Here is a 23,519-nt window from a genome sequence, read left to right as displayed (position 1 = left end):
TTGAATGACTCAATTTATAAAAGAAAAAAATGTCCAAGACTATATAACATCCCTAAATGGGTCTGTCAGCCATCAGTTCAACGTAACAACAGTGGAAAACTGAGAATCTTTCTACTCCTTTCTTAAACTCTGTTTAGTGGACTTAATCACCTGATGTATTGGATTTTATCTGTCATTGCTCTAGCTTTCAACTCCTGCCCTCAGAGCAGCCTATGTCAGCAAATATCCCAAGATACTTCCATTCTCATTCCATGGGATGACTGAATAACTCCAAGACATCTTAAGAGCAGAGGATTTTACCTTGTGTTGTGTTTGTCCTTCATTTTCGAAGAGGACCATGACATCGGGGAAATGATGACATGACGTGCAGTTGACTTTAATTTGAGTGAGGGAGGACTGTGCAAGGTCACCAGCCTCATTTTCTCCTCCAGAGCCATCTGGGTCCAGTGGCCAGGTATTGATCAGAATGACTGGAGATGACCCAGGATTCAATGTGAGACCCTGGCCCTTGTAGGCTCAGGCTTTTTCACTTAGAGTTTGGTTATGCCCATTCAGTGAATACCATAAAAGGGGATTAATCAGACAGGCAGGAGCTATACAAGTATTTTCATTAGTGGTTTTTTTTTTAAAAAAAAACAACTTTCCTGTGCATGATTTTCTTTTGGTTCTTGAATATGCTCACACTTAGGATATTTTCTAGATAGGGTGTAAAAAGTGCTGGGCCAGGAGTCAGGAGAACAGAGTTATAGTTCCAGCTTCATTAGTATGTGACCCTAAGCAAGTCATGTTATCTCCTTGGGCTTCAATTTCTTCATCTGTTATACATGGACAATGTAGGGATTTGTTTTGCTTGATTACACACATTTGTTAAAGGGTTTTCTTTTTCTTTTTCTTTTAAATGGAGGGTTTGGAAAGGAGGGAAATAAATGCCAGATTGAAAAATAAATTAGAAAAATATTTACTAGGTTGATCTCTAAGGATCCTTCTAGCTCTAATATTATGGTTGATATATGTTGATGAGTAATGAAAGAAAGGAGAAAGGGAGAAAGGAGGGAGGAATTCATCAAACGAATTAAATCTTTGAGAATTTGACTAAAGTTTTTCAGTTTCCACATATACAAAATGGCAAGGCAGGCAAAAAGCATTGGCAGATAGGCCATGAAACTAACCAATCACTTTAAGATCCTGCCCCACCTCCCACTTCTCTCTTTCTTGTACAGGAACACCCCTCCATGAAGTGAAGAAGGTTGGATAAGAAGGTTAGAGATTTGGAATGGGCTCTACACATTTGAGGAGATGGATCCCCAAGCTGTCACCTGGGAATGTCATCTTCCAGGTAAGGCTTCTTCATGACTTCACGCCCTCAAACAAGACAGTGTGGTGTATTGGAAAGAGCACTGAGTGGGAGTCTTGGCTTTTGGGGGCTGGTCATTCCATCATAGAAAGGACACTAAAAGACATCTCATCGAACCCCCCTCATTTTATAAATGAAGAAGCCGAGGCATAGAAAGGTTTAAGTGACTCATCCAGACTCACAGCTAATAAGTATCTGAGGCAGGATGTGAACCAAAATTTGTCTGACTCCCAGTTCATAGCATATTATACCATGCTGCCTTCCTCAGTTTTCATTGCCTCCTCTGTAAAATGGGCCATACAATATCAACCCTAACACAGAGTTGTTGCAAATATCAAATATGAGAAAGCGTGTGAAAGTGCTCTGTAACCATGAAGCATTCTACTAATGAGGTGAATTGGTTGTTACTATTATTACTGTTACTGTTATGGGTAATTACCTTCTTTTCCATTTCTTGGAGTTTTCTATATATTCAGATTCCCCGAATTCATCAGGTTGAAGTGGGATGGGTAACGGGGATGGGCAATGGGCATGATAAGTTCATATTCCTCGTCCTGGATGCTGCCGGAAGGCCGGGGGTTAGAAGGGACCCTAAGGACAGCGTATTCAGTCTCAGGCCCAGGAGCCAGCTGTTTGGTCCTCTTATCTTTGGGGCCAACATTCTCATAGTCAGCCTCCGTGGAGTTTATGGAAGGCGTTCTTTCAGGCACGTGCACGATGAAGGCATAGAGCGGCTCCTTTGCATGGTCTTCATGGCTTCCCTGGCAATTGGTCAAAATAAAATTTGATTCAGATGCTCTCCTGCCTCCCCATTCTGTGCAGCCCTCCTCCAGTGGTGCCTTCTCCTCTTCTCCCCCTAAACTATACCTCCTCCCCTGCTCTTCTCTCTCAGGCCTGCCCTGTCCAAGTGGTGCCCAGTTTGCTAGGGTGCTGTGCTCTCAGCTAGCTGTCATAGAGGAAAGCTTCATCCATGAACATTTCAATGAAGATTTGTGACAAATGACAGCTTAGTATATTCCCCTTCCGAGGCCTGCATTTCTCAAAGTTGAGAGAACCACATTTCATGGATTTCTAATAGTCTCAAGCTCTGTGGCAGCTGGAAGAGAGAAGGGTTTCCTTTTATGCCCTCCAGATGATGCCACTTAGGGGGCCAACCCTGTGTATACACCCCCTGGCATGTCCCTGAGGTGCACAAGCCTGCAGGTCTGTTTTAGAAAAGCAAAATGAGTTTTTCCTTACCTGATGGTAAGAAGGTGAAATTTCTTCACCTAGAAGAAGAGAAATAAAGCAGTCACTATAGATCAGGGGTGCAGGATTGAGAGAGGAAGAGGCATGGAGCTACAGATGTGGAAGTGAATGAGCAGAGGCCTGTCCTGTTGGGACCTACTGCCTATTTCTCTGGAGGCATGAGATGCTGAACAGAGATGGAGGAAGTCATGACAGAGGTGATGGGGTCCACTCCAAATCCATGTAATGTAACTTCTGCGTCAAGGAAATTCTTTTACTTCTCCCCAATTGATTCTTGTTCCTACTCCCCACAAAAGCTGTTCCAACCTTCTCTACTCAAAGCTCCTACACTTGCCTCTCCCTCTCCTCACTTTTTCATCTGATGACATCTCCTATCACTTTACTGAAAAGATAGAGGACCTTCATTGTGAATGTCTTCCTCTTCTCCTCTTTATCTCAAACCCCCCTGACATAATCTCTCATTCTTCTTTTAGTCTCTGATAAGATGGTCCCTTTCCCCAATGACATCAAGCCCTCTCCATCTATTCCTGATCCCATCCCTTCTTTTCTTTTTTTTAAATAAGTTAATTTATTTATTTTTAGTTTTCAACATTCACTTCTATAAGTTTTAAATTTTCTCCCCCTCCTTCCCCTCCCCCTCCCCAAGATGGCATGCAATCCTATATAGGCTCTACACATATATTCCTATTAAACATCTTTTCACATTAGTCATGTTGTATAGAAGAATTAGAATGAATGGCAGTAACCAGGAGAAAGAAAAACATAAAACAAAACAAAACAAAACAAAAAAAGAAAATAGTCTGCTTTGATCTGCATTCGGACTCCATATTTCTTTTCCTGGATGTGGATGATATTTTCCATCATGAGTCTTTTGGAGTTGTTTCAGGTCCTTACACTGCTCGGAAGAGCTAAGTCTATCAAAGTCAGTCATTGCACATTGTGACTGTTACTGTGTACAGTGTTCTCTTGGTTCTGCTCATTTCATTCAGCATCAGTTCATGTAAGTCTTTCCAGATTTTTCTGAAGCCTGCCTGTTCATCATTTCTTATAGCACAATCGTATTCCATCACATTCATATACCACAACTTGTTCAGTCCCCTCCCTTCTTTTCTAACAGATTGTCCCTTCCCTCATCCTCCTACCCTCTCATCCATCTTCAATCTCTTCATGTCTACTGGTCACTTCCCTTCTCCCCACAAACATGTCCAAACCCCTTCATCCTTAAGAAATCTTCTCTAGCCCTTTCCATCCCCTTGAGTTATATTTTTCTCCCTTTCCAGCTAAACTTCAAGAAAAATCTGCCTATAATCATTGCCCCCATTTCCTCGCTTCTCACTCCTCAACCCTTTGCAATCTAGTTTCCTCACTCAACTTGATCTGTGATTTATTTAACTGGCAAATCTAATGACTTTTTCTCAGTTCTCCTTTTTGACCCACCTGTAACATTTAACAATGTCGGTTTTTCTCTCTTCACCTGGATCTTTTTCTTCTTTGCACTTTTGTGACGTTGCCCTCTCTTGGCTCTCCTTCTATCTGTCTTCCCCCTCCTCATTCCTTTGCTGCCTCTTAATCCATACCACGCCCCTTCACTAAAGGTGTAACCTAAGACTGTCCCAGGCCCATTCTCATTTCTCTATAATCTTTCATTTGTTTGGCTTCCTCAGTGCCCATGATTTGAATTATTATCTCTTTGCAAACTTGTCTTTCTTCCATGCTCCAGTTTCAAATCACCAAACGACTATTGGACATTTCAAGTTGAATATCCCATAAACACCTCAAACTCAAAATGTCCTAGGCAGCTGGGCGTCACAATAGATGAAGTGTTGGGCCTGGAGTCAGGAAGACCTGAGTTCAAAATCAGGCTTCAGAAATTTACTAGCTGTGGGGCTCTGGGCAAGTCACTTAACCTCTGCTTGCCTCAGTTTCCTCATCTGTAAAATAGAATAATAATAACCACAATTACTTTACAGGGTTGTTGTAAAGATTAATTGAGATAAAGTGCTATGTAAATGTTAGTTACTATGATGGTAATGATGTTGTCCAAAACAGAGCATTCCCCCAAGTCTAACCCTCTTCTGAACTTCCTTATTTCTATTAATGGCATAACCATCCTTCCAGTCTCCGAGTTTGTAATCTCTGTATCATCCATGATTCCTCATCCTCTAGCCAATCAATTGCCAGATCTTATTGTTTCTACCTCCACAAAATATCTTACATCGGAGTTCTTCTCTTTTCTCATGTAGCCACCACTTTAGTTTAGATCTTGATCATTTCTATCCTGTATTATTGCAATAACCTCCTAAATTGGTCTCTCTGCCTCTGGCATCTCTCCACTCCAATCCAACCTACATAGGCTTTTGAAAGTGCAGATAGAAGTGAATCATTTCATACAAGAGACTGCTTTAAAGTGGAGATAGGTAAAGATTAGACTTCTGAGTGGGTCAGAGGGTCCTTGGGCCTGGGTCCAAGAAGTCATATCCAGACTTCACAACCTCAACTGCCATCTGATATTTGGAAGACCAAATTGATGGAAAAGGTTTAGCACAGAGCTGATTAAAGGGGAAAATTTGCTGTTTGGGCATATTTGAATGGAGGGAAAACATTTTTCCTCTACCTTTCTTGGCACTTCCATCTACTGCATGAGAGGTGGAAACCAATTACCCAAGGAAGCAGACCTGGACTTAGAACTGTTTTTGGCTGAAAGAGTCAATCAGTCACCAAACCTTACTAAGGAATGGTCATGGAAAAGGTCTTCAGTCTCAAGGAAGGAAGGAACATCATGAATGAAGTTAAATGATATACTACTCCAGAATTTATAGAATATAGATAGAGAAAATATTTATATTACGTAAAATTTGCAGGATTCTGCCACTACAATAACAGAAAAAAAAATTATCATCAAATGATAGGGTTAAAGATGTGGTTTGACATTGTGGCTAGAGGTTGACATCAAACCATACCAGTGACATCAGTTGTTAGACATGGTTATTTAAAAACCAGTTTCGTTGTGGCTTCTTATACTAGGCACATAGTGATGAAGATAGGAGTGATCTATTTGGGGAATTATTTACAACTTCTTATGGCCAGTGGTAGAAATTGGAGAGAGGATGAAGGATGAAGGAGGGCTTTCTAACCTGCTCAATTTGAAAAATTATTTTCACCTTACATCAATGATTGAGTAATAATGTAATCAGATAAGGGATAAATAAGTCCGATAAAGAACCAATAAAGCCTAATTTTTATGGATCACACACAAAGGCAGCATAAGGTTACAATGATTTTAAACTAGTAGACAGCTTTTACACTGCCTCAAGATACCAGACTAGCAGACTGTCTTCTTACTATTTACTACTACTTACTCTCTTGAATAATTGAACTATCTCCAGAGACTAGTGGGGAAATGCCATATTCTTTTTAAAGCAATCCTTAATTGACATGAATTTAATTAAATGGTGCCAAACTAAAATTTAAAAATTATTAATTACTTGCCATATGTATAATACTGTGCTACCAGGATATATAAAATAAAGATAGAATTTTTAGGAGCATGATGGACCAAAGTTACAAGACAATAGCTCCTGAGTCTCATTCTCAAAAAACAACAGTAGAATTCCAAAGAGCTCAAATTAGCAGAAAGCCCTAAAAGAAATTTACTCTTAGCAAAACTAAAAAAAAATTATCAGACAAAAGTTTTCTGACACAATGATGTTTAAAAGAGAGAAAAATGCTAGAAGAAAAATATCATAGAAAAACCACAGAAATATCAAAACTAAAATTAGAATTTTCTAAAGATACAATAGAGTAGATAATAAATACACTGAAGTAAAAAAAAAAGAAGAAATAAAATTAACAAAAAAGAAATCATAAGATGGAATGAAAAACTGGGTACTCATAAGAAATCTTAGGGAGAATCAATAAATATTCAATCAATAAATATTCAATCAATAAATACTTATTAAGAACCTACTATGTGCCAGCCACTATGCTAAGAATTAAAAATTATAATGAAACAGCAGTTAAGAAATACCTTGGAGGAAATATAAAGGCAACAATAGACTCAGTGAAAATCAAAAGTATTTTACTGGAGTAAATAATATCAAAAACAGAAGAAGAAAAAGAAAGAAACATGCCCAACAAATTACACACAATAATCATATTCTTTCAATAAATAATTGAATGACACAAACAGACTTGAAGAGAAAAAGAAAGAGGAAAGGAAAATGTTCATTTGTAGGCTCATAAAGAATGAGGAAAAAGAAAAGTGCAGGGCAAAGAGTGTGAAATGGGTAGAGAGTATATGTTATGTTTCGTGTATGTGTGTGTGTTATGGCTGGGATAATATTAGTACTAATGAAATAAGAAAATCATATATCTTCTGATAAAACAAATAATTTTACAAAACGTGGTGAGCTAATGGAATATATTGCAGTTGGGGTGAGATGATGAGATGAATAATTCTTACCTATTCAAAAAATAGAAGTTCCAAGAGACAAAAATAGAAGGATTTTACTTTTAGCTAGAGTCAAATAAAGACTTTTGAACAACAACAAAAAAATCTAGAATGCAAAGGAAAGAAAGAGACTGGGAAGAAATCATTGCTATAAATTCAAATACTTAAATGGATCTGTGATCTTGTCAATGCAATGTACATCATGAACCAGACATGTCTCCCCATCCTACCTAATTCAATCTATTACCTAGAACCCAAAAGCACTAGGCATAACAGCACCCCAAGACCATCAATTTCACTTGGCTCCCATGTGGCTCCCATAGATATTATCTCAGGAAACAACTTCTCTGGAGATGCAACCTGTTCAGTGCTTCTCTGCTGGTGCTTTTGCTCTTATCTTCTCAGCAGAGGCATTTATTGAAGGCCCAGAAATTATTTTAGATGGTAATAAAATCTTTGACATCAAAAAATGATTCAACATCAGGAGTAGATATGGTCTTTTCAGTGGAAATGATGTTAAATAAAAATGTATTAACATATGTTTTGCTGCTGCATCCTAAGAATAACAGAGCCTTTCCATCTGATTTACAGAAAAAACCTATCTGTGTTGTTTCCCCCATTAGAATGTGTGCTCCTTGGGAGCATGGAGAACAATCTTGCTTTTCTCTATCTCCAGCACTCAGCCCAGTGCATTGCATATAATATGTGTTCATTCATTCATTCTTTCATTCATCCATTCATTCTAGGCGTGGTGTACAGACAATTGCATGGATACAGGACATGGAGTGCTGTGTATAAGGAACACAAAAAGTCCAGTCTAGCTGGACTATACAGTGTAGGGAGGAGAAGAATGTATTAGTTTGGAAAGATAGGTTGGAGAAAATTGTGAAGCATTTGAAAAACCAAACAGAGGAGATATTTTTTGGACACAACTGACTCAGGAATTTATTTTGGTTGGCTATGCATACTTGTTACAAGACTCTTTTTGTCCAATTGGGAGAGGAAGAGAAGAAATATTTTTGTTAAATGAAATATTAAATTAAATAAAGAAAAAAACCCTAAATACCATGAAGAAGAAGAAGAAGAAGGAGGAGGATGAGGAGGAAGGGGAGGAGGAGGAGGAGAAGTAGAAGAAGAAGGAAAAGAAGAAGAAGAAGAAGAGGAGGAGGAGGAAGAGGAAGAGGAGGAGTGATGTCTTGACTCATTCATGAATTAGATTTAAATGAGGCAGAACTGACTCAGTGACATGGTTAGATCTGAGCTTAAGGAAAATCACTTTAGCAGCCAAGTGAAAAATGAATTTGATTAGAGAGAAACTTGAGGTAGGAAGGCCAATTAAGAGACCAATTCCTCTTAGTGTGGATAAGAGTTCATGAGGGCTTGAACTGATCAGGTGTCTATGTGAAGAGAAGGAAGAGCTCGAATGTAAGAGATTCTTCAATACAGATAACAGAATTTGGCAATTGATTGCATATGTGAGGTGAGATAGAAGTTGTTGAGGTTAACACTGAGGTTTTCAACCTAGAAGGCTAGAAGAACTGTGCTGCCTTCAAGACAGAGAGTTTAGGGATGGTAAAATAGTGAGTTCTGTCTTGGACACATTGGCTTTGAGATGCCTTTAGTATACCCAATTTAAAATGCCCAATAGGCAATTGGCAATGCAGGCCTGGAGCTCAACTTGGGTTATACACACATATTATATATTCACATATGATATATATGTATATATATCCATACATTGAATATGCATTTTCTTTTGTGTCTGAATTTATATTCATTTTATTCACACATGCATAATCATAAATATATACACAAATATATCCCAACTGAAACTGTATGAAAAACTTCACTTAGTAGAATGAGAGGTAGCATGATGTAAAAACAGTAATGATTTAGCTGATGTTAATCTGGTAGCGATGAGGAAACTGACACACTCAGAGGTAAAATGACACACTCAGTGTTGCATAGTTGATAGGTCACATAGTGGAAAGAACACTGGGTCTAAAGTAAAAAGACTTGGGTTTGAATTTTAGCCATGCTAGCCATACCGGGGTTACAAGACGAAAACAAGATGGATTGGTCATGTGTTAAGGGTGAGCTATAATGGCAGATGGACAGCCAGACTACTCCACGGGAGGAGGATCTCAGCATGTGGGGTGGAACAACATGGTGAATTTATGGGATAACGTTTTCCAGTCTGGCTTCCAGCATCATCATTCACCTGAACTGGCTCTCTCCAAAGTGTTCAGTGACCTCTTAAATGATGAATCTAATGGTCTTTTTTCTTCTTGATCCCTTTGCTGCATCAGACAATGTTGGTCACCTCCTCTTCCTAGATTCTCTCACCCTTTCCAGGATCTTGTGAAACTGTTCTCTTTTAGTTTTCCTCCTATTTATTTAGCCACTCCTCAGACAACTTTGCTGAGTCATCAGTATTATGTCCCTTAATTGTGCATGTATGCCAAGGCTCCTTACCGAGAACTCTTTTCTTCTTTCTCTATTCTTTCTCTATGCTCTAGTCAACTTTCATGATTTTGATTATCATCTCCATGCAAATGACTCAAAGATCAATCATACTCTCTTTTTTTCTTCATTGTTGGCCTCAAATGCATCCTTTTTTTTTAAAGGTCTATTTCACCTTCACCTTAACAACTAAAATAGCTCCCTTCAAACTCCTTCCACATGCAGATACACACCAGGATAGTTCAGCCAGCTTAGAAATTTGAAATCAAAATCTCCTTGTTGGAATGGACCTCAGAGGTCATCTAGTCCATTGCTTACCTACAGAGTTTATGAGAAGATAGGGACACACACACACACACACACACATATGTACAAATATACATGTATGTATACAAACATACACACACACATATCCCTGACAAGTGGTCATCCATCCAACATTTGCTTGATGTCTCTAGTGATAGGCACATTTCTACCTGAGGCAGTCTACTCCATTTTTGTACAACATTAATTATTAAGAAATTTTTCTTTGTATCTATTCAAAGGTCAGCATTGCGCAGTTTTGACCACCACCATCATCATCATCATCATCATCATCATCATCATCATCATCATCATCATCATCATCATCATTTCCCCTAATACTTCTCCAGGATAAATACCCCAAGTTCCTTTAATTTCTCTTCCATAGATCTGTTATCCCCTCACCATCCTAGTTAGTCTCTTCTGAATACACTCTAGTTGATCAACATCCAAATATGACGCCTAATTTTTTTTTATCCCAGTGCTTCAGATGTGTGATCAGGGATGAGTACTGAGTACTTCCTTAGCCCTGAATGATATTCTATTAGTGAGGCCTAAATGCGGAGGAGCGATTTGAGGGTAGCTAACTCATATTTAGCACAAATTTCTCTAAAACTACCAATGTTTTCCATTTGAGTGCTTGTCTGGACATATCCTTTACCAGTTTAGTCAATTTTGTAGACCCATGGCTCAGACTTTACGTTTATCCTTTATCAATTTAATCTTCATAAAAGAAATGCATCAATATAAAAAAAGGAATTAAGAACTTACTTTCCTTGTGGAACTCTTTCTTTCTTCTCTTTATTACTTGTCTAAAAAGAAAGGAAGCAAAGTATAAACCTTCACATCTACTGCATCTGAAAAGGTTCTTATAATGCCAGCAAGAGATTGGATTCAATCTCTTTAATATACCCACAGCTTTAGCTGCATTAATGACAAAGTGAAACTTTGAGTCCACAGCCCTCAGACAGAACAAAGGTCAAACCACAGTGTGGATTTCCCAATAGGGGCAAGATGGTAGAGTGGCCAGAGAACAATACTTGGAATCAAGATGAACTGGGTTTGAATGCTGCCTTGTTGTGTGTGTGTGTGTGTGTGTTTGAATTTACCTCTTGGAGCTTCCGTTTCTTTATCTGTGAAATGGTGATAGCTGTATTGCTTTACCTCATAGGGTTTCATCAAATGAAATAACATGTTTCATAAACTTTTCAGGCACTGGAATATGGATGGGGCCTGGACTTGGATTCCATTAGGACAGTGAACTGCCAGATGAAGAAACTTTCTTCCAAAGTGTGTCAGCACTTTTTCTTCAACTTAAGAGTCTTAGAGAGTTTGTTAGAATGCTAAAAAGTTAAGAGACTTGACCAGGACCACATAGCCAGGTTGTGTCAAAGACAGGACTTGAACCCAGATGTTCCTGGCTACAAGGCTGGTTCTCAAACTTTTCCTGTAGAAGTCAAATTCCTTACGGAACAGGCCATCTCCTTTTTGTCTTTCTATCACCAGCCAACAGCATAGCTCATCTAGTCTGTCGTTTCAATCATGTCTGATTTTTCATGGCCCCCCCTTTGGGGTTTTCTTGGCAAAGATACTAGAGTGGTTTGCCATTTCCTTCTCCAGCTCATTTGACAGATAAGGAAACCAAGGTAAACAGAGTTAAGGGACTTGCCCAGGGTCATACTGCTAGTAAGTATCTAAGGCTGGATATGAACTCAGGAAGATCAGCCTTCCTGACTCCAGGTCCAGTGGTCTAACCATTGCGCCACCTAGCTGCCCCCTACAAATTCTACTAGTCTTTCACCATAGCAAGGATGAAGGGTGCTCAGGGGAGTCACGCCTTCATTACTCTTGGGCTTCACTTCTGGATCTCCTTACTCTCCAGACTTTCTCCATCATGTCTCAGTTGGCATTTTCTCCTGCCCCCTACGTTTCATCTCCCTTTTATGCATTACAGTTAGAATGTCAGATTCTACACTGACTAGCTGTGTGACCTTGGGCAAGTCACTTAACCCCAATTTCCTGCCTTCCCCCCTCCAAAAAAAGGAATGTAAGGTTCTTGAAGGCAGGGACTTTCTTCCTTCTTGCCTGTATTTGTATTCCCAGTGCTTAACACAGTGCATGGCACATAGTAAAAGCTTAATAAATGCTTGCTGAATTGATAACAAGGGGAAAGTCACTTGACCTCCCTGGGATCTGGTTTCGTCATCTTTAAAGTGAGTAGATTAGACTAGACTGGGGTCTCTTCCAGCTCTGCATCTATGATGCCAAGGTCCACTATGGTGTCTCTCCCTCTTCTTCTCTTCAAGTATCAATCTTTCTGTCTTCCATTCTCATGTAAGAACCTACATATTTATCTATCATTTCTATCTCAGAGTGAATTTAAGCAAAAGAGCTAGCATTCCTAATTGCATTTGTATTTGAAGCTCACTTGCTCTATTTAGAGAATAAAAGGGTTTGTTTTATTCAGGAATTTCAGGTGTCTGGTAACTGAAAAATGTTTTTTATGTGTAGGGGAGAGGAGATCTCTGTCTACGTCTCTGAAATCATTCCAGATAAGCAGAGAAGATGGCTGTCTATATATAAGAATGTCCTCTTTTGTTAGATGGCATTAATCAACCTAGAGGGGGATGTTCAAATCCACACTGGCCCTGAGGTATCTGAAGGGTCTTTACTTCTCTGAGATAACTAGCTCTTATTGGACAGAACTAGGGGCTGTAGTTCCAGAGCTAGAACCAGGGGCCATGGAGGTGATCTAATCCAAATCTCTAATTTTACAAGTGAGAAAACTGAGACCCAGTTTTTTTCTCTACTTGTAAGTGGGAAAGTTTGTGGACAATGACCACAACCACCTTCGGCCTAGAGAATTTGAATGAGCATTATTCACTAGACAGTTGTTTCTTTGATACAGGATCCATCCCAGGGGCTTAAGGCAGTTAAGTGAGGCCAGGGGAACAATTTGACTTTCTTTTGTTGTTGTTCAGTTATTTCAGTCACATCCGACTCTTTGTGACCCCATTTTGGGGGTTTTCTTGGCAAATACACTAGAGTGGTTTGCCATTTCCTTCTCCAGCTCATTTTATAGATGAGGAATTAAGGCAGACAAGGTGAAATGACTTGCCTAAGGTCACACAGCTACCAAGTGTCTATGGCTGTATTTGAATTTGAGTCTTCCTGATTCCAAGCCCAGCACTACAACCATCAGTGGTCCCATATAATAATAGCTAACATTGATATGTTGGTTCAAGGTTTGCAGAGTACTTTGCATATATTACTTTCTTTAATTCTTACTTCAACCCTGTAAAACATTTGAATAATTGTCATATGGAAGAGGAATTAGTCTCCCTTCACTTGGCCCCAGAGGAAGAACTAAGGAGCAAAAGGTAGATGTCATGGAGAAGCAGATTAGGTTCCATGTAAGGAAAACCCTCCTGTTAGAGTTGTCCAACAAATGGTGTGGACTTCCTCAGGAAGTATTGGCCAATCTGTAGGTCTTTTAAAAAGCCTTGATGACCTCCAGCTGTGTATATTGTGAAGAAAATCCTTTTTCAGATATTGGTTGGATTAGACGGTTCTTAAAATCCCTTTCAACATTGAAATGCTTTGATTCTATGATGGGTTCTATCTCCCTGGGGAGACTCTATACTGATGGGCATAACCCAACACTATGCGCACATTTGTGCTTGCTAAATAACTGTGGATGTTTGATTCATAGCTCTTTCTTCCTTCACCTCCTTCTTAAAAAAAGACGAAGACAAGATGCCCCATAGACTCTATAGTCAGCAAAGACTGTATTGTCTTTGGAGGTTGTATGACCCTGGGTTCCCATTCCCCTCTGGCATTTCAGACCCAGGCCACTGTGAAAAGGGTGGGTAGAAAGAGTTTGGTCCAGTTCAGAACAACTGATAACAGAGGCCCTTTCCCCCAAACCCCAAAATAGTATCATCGAAGCAGGAAGGAAAGGAAGTGGCCGCCTCAGAAAACAAAAACCAAGAGCTACAGATGAAATGATTGATGAAGAGATTGGGTACAAAGAGATGGGAAATGAGTGTGCAAAATAGCTGCAGATTTTGAAGCTTCTTGGTCTGAATGTGTTTCTGTTCAGCTGGGTCCTGGCAGGACAAGAGTGCCCGAAGCACATGAGATCTCTCTTGCCTTTCCCCTTTTCTTCAGTCTGTCAATGTTTGAAGGTGACTTCGGAGCCCAAAAAGGACAATGAATCATCAGCAAGCACTTCTTAAATGCTCGCTATATGATAGACATGGTATATTGCAGAATGCACAACAAAACAATTAGGGGAGATAAAACGTAAATAGATACAAAATATGGAGAGCAAATATGAAATAATTTGGGGGAAAGAGAAGGAAAGGAATAAGCATTTTTAAGCACCTACTATGTGCTAGTCACTGTGTTAAGCACTTTATAAATATTATCTCATTTGATCCTTACAACAAACTATTATTTTGTGATATAATAAACAAATACATAATATTTGTTACATATATAACAATATAGCAAATTTATCTCTATTTTACAATTGAGGAAACTAAGATAGACAGTGGTTAGGTGACTTGTCCAGGGTCACACATCTAGTAAGTATCTGAGGCCAGATTTGAACTCAAATCTTCCTGATTCTAGACCCACCTGGGTACTAGTCTACTAGTTACAGGTGAGGCGTCAGAAAGGACTTCAGGTAAGAAGTGGTGCTCAAGCTGGGCTTTAAAGGAATCTAGGGCTTCTGAGAGTTGTACAGGAGGAAGGAGGGCATTCTCAGCATGGGACACAGCCTGTGCAAAGTTGAGAACACAGAAGATGCAACGTCTTGTTTGAGGGATAGCGAGAGGGCCAATTTGTCTAGCCAGGAGAGTTCCTAAAGGTGAGCCTCAAGGTGTGGTGAGTCAGGAAAGGTTAGGCTGGAGTTAGATTGTGAAGGGATTTAAATTCCAAATGGAATTCAATTCCTCTAGGTAATAGGGAGCCAAAGGAGTTTTTTGAGCTGGTAAGTGGCCAGACCTGTGCTTTAGGTATTAGTTTCACAATTATGTAAAGGAAGGACTGGACAGAGGACACACTTGAAGCAGGGAGTCCACGCCTCCTCCATAGGGATTCTTTGAAGTTAATAGACCCCCAAGACTTTGGCCCTATAATATGACATTCTGTTTGGCAACAAATACTGCTCAGTTTGGTTCTCACCTGGACTTTTTCTGTTTTAGTTTTCCAGTTTTCGGCTTCTTGTACTCCTCTTGGGTGTCCTTTGGCCAGCTACAATAAAATACACCAGATTCAGTGTTCCTTATAGTCCTTCCCAACCCCTTTACACTCTACAGTCTTTTATTTTTGAGGCAATTAAGGCTAAGTGACTTACCCAGGGTCACAGAGCTAATAAGTGTCTGAGGCTGAATTTGAACTTGGGTCCTCCTGACTTCAGGTCTGGTTCTAGCTGCCCCAGTCTCCCACTCTTTTATAGATGCCCTCGGCAGCAGCAATCCTGCCCTCACTGTCCTCCAGTTGGGGTCACCCCAACTTGTCTCTTGCCTTTGCCCAAAAAGCCCTATTAAAGTGTTTCAGTGTAACAAATTACAAGTCATCTAACTTCCTTGGGCCTCAGATTTCTCACCTGTGAAATGCAGACATGGGACAAGATGTCCTCTGAGGTCCCTTCCAGCTCTAGCTCTGTGATCCTAAAGAAATTCACATTTGTATAATAGCTTTAAGGTTTCCTATGAGAAATAGACACTATTCCATGTGATCCTCATAGCCCTGTGGGCAGCTGCTGTTATTCTTCCAATTTAACAAATAAGAAAATATCACAGATAATTTTACAGACAGGTTAAATGACTTGGCCAACGTCATATAAATAAAAGAGGTAGGATTAGAACCTAGGACTCTCTGACTTTAAGTACAGAAGTTTCTCCATCAAACCTTGCATAGTGCCTTCCTTTCAATTCCAAAGGCAAAACCTTAATAAATCCTACCCCATTTGCCTCAGCGCAGGCTGCAGAATGGATTGCAGTCCAATGAGACTCTCTGCCACTTGTTCCAAGTAAAACAGTGGACTAAGACAAAGCCCTCTTTACCCCCTATCTTGTGGGCAGGGATGGAGTCCTTTGATCAGATGCCTAGATCTTTAAAATTGGAAGGGCTGAGCCATTAACTCTTTTTTCCCACCATCTTTTTGCATTTACTCTTTTCCAATGACTCATATTTGCTACGTCTAGCGTGCATGGGTGCCATGAGCTGAACCCACGAGAGGAGAAGGAAACTCTCCCCCTGCTCTCCCTTTTTTTACCCCTGCCTCTGAAAAATGGTCCTGGCAATGTTTGTTTCTGTTCTGTGTTGTTTCTTCTCAGTTCCAGGGATGGGAGGTATTCCCTATCAGATAGGGAGTTTGAGGCATGGCAACCGTGGGGCCAGATTAGTCATGTGGTGCAGCCAGACAGATCGGCATGGAATCCTTGAAAAGCCAGGCCACGGGGGACTCTAGGCCAAGGAAGAGTTTTTGGATTTGAAACTGGGACTATGCTCTATGGGAACCAAAATAAGCTAGAAACCCAATCCCTTTCCCCTCCCTAGACACTGAGGCAATGCCATCAGGGAGGGAGATTATACCTCCCACATGTTGGGGAATCAATTTGTATATTCGTGATTATGCTTTTTGCAGTAAATGTTCTCTTTGTAAAAGCTCCACAATGTTACATGTAGGGCCTTGTCTGGGATAAAGTTGGGCCCTTCACTTTTGCAGGGACCCCTGGAGAGATTCTCTGCTAGGGATGAAGCAGGTTCAATGTTAGCCCACTGAAATAACCAGGAAAGGAGATTTCTCAGCCTCATTTCTGGTGTGATCTTTGAAGAAAAACAAAACAAAAAACCTCCTCAGGTGCTATTTATATTTTGGGCTCTTAAGCTAGAACAAAACAAAATAAGAAACAAACAACCCCCAAAACCAAAATATCTAAATCCTTTCCTATTTATTAATTACAAATCAAATGTGTCTCCAGAGAGAAAACCCTTCTTCTGAGACAGCAAAAAGTGTTCTTAATCTGGAATCAGAGGCAACCTGGATTCAAATCCTGCCTCTCTTATTTACTATCTGTGTACCCTTGGCCAAATCACCCAATGTTTATGGGCCATGGTTTCCCCATTTGTAAAAGGAAGGAGTTGCACAAAATAATACCTAACGTTCCTCCTAGGTCTATGTCTAGGGCTTCCCAGTTACAGAGTACTAAGCTACCTTTCTGAGATGGTCAATTCGTATCAATTCATATTCTGTAATAGTGATCAAATTACAAATTACAAATACTTTGTGTATCACTATTCATTATTATCTCTAGGTACTTACTGAAGAATGTGTGCATATGCATGTGTATGTGTGTGTCTGTGTCTGTGTGTGTGTGTGTGTGTGAGAGAGATTGTTGTTGAGTCATTTTTTAGTTGTGTCCAACTCTTCTTGACCCCAAGATACTAGAATGGTTTGCCATTTCTTTCTCAATCTCATTTTACAGATGAGGAAACTGAGGCAAAAAGGGTTAAAGTGACTTGCCCAGGTCACACAGCTCGTAAATGTTTGAGGCCAGATTTGAACTCAGGAAAATGAATCTTCCTGACCTCAGGCCTGGTACTCTACCTGCAACACCACCTAGCTGCCTGAGCAAGCATTCTTTAATTGTCCTAAGCCTTGCTCAGGCTGTTCCTGACTCTAGGCCCCTTACTCTAGCCACTTTGCCACCTAGCTGCACAGGAGATATGGATTACAAAACTATTAAGCAGTTCTGATTTGAGGCCAATCAGCAATCAGCAACCAAAGAAACCGAAGGAAGGATAAGAGATACTTTTGAGAGGAGCTGATGAGAAAAGTTGAAGCATCCGAAGGCTGAAGATGCAAGACAGAACTTGGAAGCTATTGGAGCTGCAGCAGAGCCCAGCTAACTGGAAGGTCTGCTGTTTATGTGAGGAGCTGATCTGTTTGGAAGAAAGCTCCTCTGTTTGAAAGAGCTGATTGATGGAAAGGAGAATCTTCCGCTGTGGATGAAGACCTAGCTTCCTTGCTCTCTAGGGACAGCTACAGCATGGGATAGGACAAACCCCACAAATGCATGCTTACTTTGCCTTTTGTTGCCCTTTATAGCCAGAGAGGAGAAATCCTTCAAAACTAATAGAAAACAAAACTTAAATAGCTTTATAGATTCCAGTATTAAAGATGAATGCTTTTCACTCAAAGAAGCTAAAGGAACAGACACCCGGGAAACTCTGCATATGCCATGCTTAAAGCTGCTATTAGCTAAAAGAATTTATCATTGTTTCAGTAGCCAGAGAATAATAGGGGACTAGAGAGGATCAGAGGAGAATCAGGTAACACGTGTCAAGGCAGTTCCCTAAAGAAACCATAGGCTTGAGATCCAGAGGTATGAGTTGTCTAAAACACATCAGTTTCCCTACTCATGTTCCTCACTGCCAGGTTTTTCTAAGTGAGTACCTACTCTCTCCTCATCAAATTAAAAGCAAAACAAGATCCAGTGTCCATTGGTGAGATTACATGGTCCAGGTTTATGGGAGAACTGTTACGTTTTGATTGTTCATTATTTATACTTCTATTGAGTAAATATTATTCTTGTTTCTGTTTTTTGTTTGTTTGTTTAGCAAATATTTTATGCTTAAGAGTTAATGGTTGTCACTGTGATTGATTTGTATAAGTGGAAAGTACACCAATGGGAGCTCAGTAGCTAGCACTGATAGCATAGATATATATTCCCCCACCCTAGGGTTACCCCTATGGTTCTAGGAATGACTTGTAGCAGTGTGACAGCTGTGGCTGGCCCCCTTTCTGGGAAAACTCCCAGACTTGCTGGCATGAGTACAAGTTGGGTTAGTGCCATATTACAAACCCATGCCCTCTTTATACCTGATGAACTTTGTATTTATGTTGCGTATGTTTTGTGTTTAACTCATGTGTGCACTTACTTTATGCCCCAAAGAGAATATAAACTTCTTGAGGACAAGGACTGTGCCATCTTTGTGTTTTTATCCCCAGCTTAGACCAGTGCCGGGCTTATAATAGGATTTCAATGAATATTTGTTGAATTGTATTGAATCACCCTCCCATCTGGGGAGGCATGGTAGTAATAGCTTACATTTATCTAGTGCTTTACGATTTACAAATTACTTTCCATTTATTATCTCATTTGGTTCTTCCAATAGCTGTGAAGCAAGCAATACAGGTCTATTATCCTCATTTTACAGATAAGAAAGATGAGGACCAGAGAGGTGAAGACACTTACCTAGGTTCACACAGCTATTAAGCAGCAGAGCCAGAAACCAAACCCAGTTCAGAAGGACAGTTTCCTTCCCTACACACCCCTGCTTGAATAGGGCAGTGGCTAGCATAAAAGGAAATAAAGATGCAAAGTTCCTCCTCATGGGACCTTCAAAGATCATACGGAGGCAGATGCAATATGTGGGATTCTGGGAAGGACAGAAAACCCCCTGAGGGTGGGAAAAGTCTTATTTAAAAAACATCATTTTCTGTTTGAACTGGGTTTCTGTGTATTATGTTTTCTGTCTTTCTTCTTTTTAATTGGGTAAAATGTTGCAGAGAGAACAGCTGGTCCTTTGCCCAAGGTGGCTATACTGGAGAAGCCATGAACTTCAAGTGAAATGAACATTTCTTTGCTTTATCCTGCAATAGTGTGGCTTTCCAGGGATCTCCCAGCTCTGACTTTTTAATTGGTCCCATTCTTCCTTCTCTGATCTACATCTTTCAACTCTCATTCATCATTTCACCGATGACACTTAGCCCTCAGAGGAACTAGAGACAGATGTCCTCCCACGGGGTCCTCAATTGTTTTGGTCAACTGTTTCAATCTCCTCCTCAGCCACTTCCTTTTGCAACTTAAAAAACAAAAACAAAACTTTGGAGAAAGAACTTTTGTGAGTTAACCTCCTTTTCCAGAATCCTGAACCAATGATATCTAATTAAATTAGGAACCCTAAGAGTCCCTCCAACAGCTCTACTCCTCCTAAGCAAACATCCCTCCTTCAGTACCCTGGGCTACTCCTCACTCTTTTTTGAACTCCTAAACACCAAAAGGGGTTATCTGGACAGAAACGTTGCTCGTTCTGTTCATCTTCAGACAGAGAAACTAAACTCACAGGTCTCTGGCAGTAGCAGAGATTAAATTTTACTAACTTAAAACTTCTACAAACACTAAAGTTTTACAGTGTGTGTGTGTGTGTGTGTGTGTGTGTGTGTGTGTGTGTGTGTATGTAATCACCTAATAGAATGAAACAACTTTAGGAAAAGACCTGTCTTATTCTTGTTTTTGTATCCACAGTCCTTACTTAGTATTAGGCATTATAAGTCTTGCCTCTGACACAAACCTGTGTGATGTCCTGCCCCACCCCCTCCATTCCTCCACCCCCACCCCAATGCCTCCCTTTCTTGGCCCCAACTGAACTAGACCTCTCACTGTCGTAGGCAACTAACTTTCTAAGACCAAGGGATCCTCACCTTTTTTATACTATACACCCCTTTGGCAGTCTGCTGAAACTTCTAAACCCCTTTTCAGAACTATGTTTTTAAATGCATAAAACAAAATACAGAGGATTACGAAGGAAACAAGATGTTAGTGAAAATAAAGATGATCTTTTTTCCCGTTCAATACACAGACCCCTTAAAATCTATTCACGGCTCCTCTGTGGGTCTGTGGACCACAAGCTGGGAACCCCTGCTCTAAGATGATAAATTTCAGGTGAGTTGCTGACCTGCCTATGTGGAGGGAGGTTCTACATTGGGAATTTTCTACTCTAGTGAAATCACATTTGAAAGAAAAGAAAAATTGGCACATTCCATTTTCAAGTACATCAGAATGTTTCATAGTCACTGGTTTATTTTTGCAAAACACCCAGATGATCAGTACAGCAAATCCTAAGCATCAATGAGAAAACTGAGACACAAAAAGACTTAAGTGAATTTGTCCCCCAGAAAAGTGAGTCCTTTCTGGAGTGTGTATATGTGCGTGTGTGTGTGTGTGTGTGTGTGTGTGTGTGTGTGTGTGTGCAGGGGAAAGGGAATAAGCCTCTGTATAGAGCTATTATCTCATTTGATTTTCACAACAACCTTGTGACATAGGTGCCATTTTTATTCTCATTTTACAGTTGAAAACATTGAGGCAAACAAGGTTAAGTGACTTGCCCTGGGTGACATAGCTGGTAAGCAGCTGAGACAGGATTTGAACTAAAGAAGATGAGTTTTCTTGACTCCAAGCCCACCTCTCTGTGCACTAAGCCAGGCAGTTGCTGTAGTGGACAGAGTGAGACTTGGATCATAAGATCATAGGTCTGTCTAGAGCTGGAAGAAGCCTCAGAGGCCACCTAGTCCAACCCTATCATTTTACAGGAGAGGAATCAGAGGCTGTCCAAGGAGATTAAGTGACTTTCCCAAGGTCACACAGGTAGTAAGCATCAGATTCAGCGTTCAAACCCAGATAATCTCATTCTCAGACACTTACTAGCTCTGTGATGCATAGTAAGTCACCTGGCCCTCAGGGACCCCACAGTCCTCATCTGTAAAATGAAGAAATTGGATTCAGCGGTCTATAAGGTATCTTCCACCTCTCGGTTTACATTCTTCAGCCATATACAGAACCGTATTGGGAGCCCAGGTCTGTCTTAGGCTATTCAGCTTCCTTCTGCTACCCAGGTCCCCAACTCACACCCACTCCAAGTGTAAAGATGTAAAGTCTTTCTATCTGCAAAGTTTCTTCTTGTATGGCAGCTGCCTTGCTGGCCCCTGCCCAGCTCCCCCACAGGGCAGAGCCCTGAGACTGCCTGGACTTACCTGAATCCTCTTCGGAGACAGTTCCCCATCCTTTCATTGGGATTCGTAAGCCCAGCTTTTTGTTTCACCTCCCTCTTCATCTGCCCTGAACCAGATTTCGGAACAGAAGGAAACCTAATGTGAAGAGGGCAGCATCATCCTTGAACGGCTAGTCCAGGGCTCAATCTAGAGGAAAGGGGGGCTTTCTAAAAAGGGGAGGAGGATGATAAGGAGGAAACAGAAGCAGAAGAAGAAAGGAATGCATGAGCGACTTTGTGGGTGCCTGGGTCTGCATGTGACTTCCGGAAATGCTAGAGAGAGAGATAATGAAGCTTGTGGTCCCCACCTCGGTGTTCCAATAAGCCCTGAGGAGACACAGAAAGCCCCAGTTAGTGTGAAATCTCAAAGTCCAGTCCCTCATCGCCTCTCTCCTAGATGATTTCAGTGGCATCCAAGTTGGGTTCCCTGCCTCAAGTCTTTCCCAGCTCTAGTCCATCCTCCAAGTGATTTTTCGTTTTTTTTCCACCACTGGTAAATAACTAGTTTATTTTTTCCATTTAATAGTATTTTATTTTTTCCATTTATATATACAGATAGTTTTCAGCATTTGCTTTTATAAGATTTTGAGATCCAAATTTTTTCTCCCTCTCCTCTGCCTTCCTTCTCCTCCCCCCTCCCGAAGATGGCAAGTGATCTGATATAGGCTATGCTTGTGTAATCATATTAAACATGTTGTGAAAGAATCAGAACAAAAGGGAAAAACTACAAGAAAGAAAAAAAAAAGAAAATAGTGTGCTCTGATCTGCATTCAGGCTCCATAATTCTTTCTCTAGATGTGGATAGATGGCATTTTCCATCATGAGTCTTTTAGAATTGTCTTAGATCATTGCATTGCTGAGAAGAGCTGAGTCTATTGATCATGGAGCAATGTTGCTGTTACTGCTGTACAATGTTCACCTGATTCTGCTTCAAAGTGATTTTTCTTTTTTTTTACTTTCTTTTGTTGTTGTTTTGTTTCTTTTTAATTTTTAATTTTTAGTTTATAGCACTCAGTGCCACAAGTTTTTGAGTTCCAAATTTTCAACTCCTCTCTCTTTTTCCCCCCCACTTCCCCCCCTCCAAGATGGCATGCAATCTGATAAAGGTTCTACATATACCTTCACATTAAACTTATTTTTACAATAGTCAAGTTGTAAAGAAGAATTATAACCAATGGAATGAACCACGAGAAAGAAGAAGCAAAACCAAAAAAGAAAAAAAGAGAGAAAGAGCAAATAGTTTGCATCAATCTGCATTCAGACTCCATAATTCTTTCTCTGGATGTGCAGAGCTTTTTCCATCATGAGTCTTTTGGAGCTGTCTTTGAACCTTGTGTTGCTGAGAAGAGCCAAGTCTATCAAAGTTAGTCCTCACAGATACCGTGTGTCTGTAATCATGTATAGTGTTCTCCTGGTTCTGCTCCCTTCACTCAACATGAGATCATGTAAATATTTCCAGGTTATTATGAAGTCCTTCTGTTCTTCATTTCTTATAGCACAATAATATTCCATTACATTCGTATGCCATAACTTGTTTAGCCGTTCCCCAGTTGATGGGCATCCTCTTGATTTCCACTTCTTTGCCACCACAAAAAGAGCTGCTATAAATATTTTTGTACATACGGGTCCTTTTCCCCAAAGTCATTTTTCTTAAGGAAAGATCTGGCCAAGTCATTTGCATTTGCAGGAAGTTCTAGTGGTTCCTTATTGCCTCTAAGATGAAATCGAGGCTCCTCTGGTTAGCTTTTGGAGCCCCTACCTTATCCCAAACCTATTTTTTCATCTTTGTTGTATATTTCTTTAGGAAAATAAAAGGGGGAAAAATTACACTGTTTCTTTTTGGCTAGATCATCT

At 40.2% G+C, this 23,519-nt stretch overlaps 1 protein-coding gene across 1 annotated transcript; it reads right to left on the bottom strand.

Moving 5' to 3' along the window:
• Positions 1 to 1,789: 1,789 nt before the first annotated feature.
• On the bottom strand, positions 1,790 to 21,728 carry GCSAM (germinal center associated signaling and motility). Its single transcript, XM_036744119.1, is given in 6 exon segments — positions 1,790 to 1,882; positions 1,885 to 2,115; positions 2,594 to 2,622; positions 10,590 to 10,630; positions 15,009 to 15,077; positions 21,649 to 21,728. Coding segments are annotated over 6 exon segments (543 nt in total).
• Between the last annotated feature and the right edge of the window lie 1,791 nt (positions 21,729 to 23,519).

This window comes from Trichosurus vulpecula, chromosome 2 (assembly GCF_011100635.1).
Source record: "Trichosurus vulpecula isolate mTriVul1 chromosome 2, mTriVul1.pri, whole genome shotgun sequence".
NCBI lineage: Eukaryota > Metazoa > Chordata > Mammalia > Diprotodontia > Phalangeridae > Trichosurus > Trichosurus vulpecula.
This window is presented reverse-complemented; position numbering and strand designations above follow the sequence as displayed.